The following is a 1,068-nucleotide window of genomic DNA, read 5'->3' as shown; positions in this document are numbered from 1 at the left end:
GGAGACCACCCTGCCTGCAAGGTCCTTTTCCCCCTGCCAGGGCTGACCCCCGAGCTCCCAGCTGGCGGGAGAGCCGTGATGTAAAGGCAGAGCACGGGCAGGCGAAGGATGCCAAAAGCAGCTTCAGACACATAAGCCAGCACTGACCGCTGGAAGGGAACAGCCGGGAGCCAAAGGGACCATGACTCTTCAGAGCCCCCAGCCACTGTGGGCAGCGCCCCGTGCCCTCACCCTTCTCCATGTACTCCGTGATGATGTAGATGGGCTCCTTCGTCACCACGGCGTAAAGCCGCACCAGCCGTGGGTGCTGCAGGTTCTTCATCAGGTTGGCCTCCGCCAGGAAGGCACTGGGTGACATGCTGCCCTGCTTCAGGTTTTTGATGGCCACCTTGGTGTGGCCGTTGTAGAAGCCTGCGGAGAGATGGGGCAGAGCGTGACGGGGCAGAGGGACCCCATCACCAGGCGTGGCCGGCGGACGCATGGCCATAGCGGTGCTGGCCAAGGAGGCAAGCGTGGGGGCTACTCTGGATCTAGAGCTTCCCAACCCAAGACTGCACAAGTCAGAAATGCTGGAGATGGCAAAGCTTGGCTGAAGATGGGTGGAGGACCCTCGCGCCCTGGAGGACTGTTGCAGTGAGGCCAGGGGACTTTCAGGGACAATCACAGCTCCATGCTGGCCACCTCCTGTGCAAAAATCTGTAACCACATTTTAACCCACCAGGCAGATATTTTTACCTGTGGCTTTCAGCCAGCAGAAGGAAAGGAAGCTGTTGGTTACTGGGCTTTGAACAGGAGGGGCAGCTGGGGAAGCCGGGCAGCGATGCTGAAGCCTGGCTCCTACTGGGGACTTTCAGGGACAATCACAGCTCCATGCTGGCCACCTCCTGTGCAAAAATCTGTAACCACATTTTAACCCACCAGGCAGATATTTTTACCTGTGGCTTTCAGCCAGCAGAAGGAAAGGAAGCTGTTGGTTACTGGGCTTTGAACAGGAGGGGCAGCTGGGGAAGCCGGGCAGCGATGCTGAAGCCTGGCTCCTACTGGGACCCCACTCTGGGGCTGCGGGGC

At 59.5% G+C, this 1,068-nt stretch overlaps 1 protein-coding gene across 1 annotated transcript in view; it reads right to left on the bottom strand.

Moving 5' to 3' along the window:
• The window catches only part of LOC104625915 (proto-oncogene tyrosine-protein kinase LCK-like), a 5,305-nt gene that overhangs the window by 2,128 nt on the left and 2,109 nt on the right, over positions 1-1,068 (bottom strand). The window contains 1 exon segment of the mRNA XM_010293682.1: positions 232-411. Coding sequence (XP_010291984.1) covers positions 232-411 — 180 coding nt within the window.

This window comes from Phaethon lepturus, unplaced genomic scaffold, assembly GCF_000687285.1.
Source record: "Phaethon lepturus isolate BGI_N335 unplaced genomic scaffold, ASM68728v1 scaffold37638, whole genome shotgun sequence".
Taxonomy (NCBI): Eukaryota; Metazoa; Chordata; class Aves; order Phaethontiformes; family Phaethontidae; genus Phaethon; species Phaethon lepturus.
This window is presented reverse-complemented; position numbering and strand designations above follow the sequence as displayed.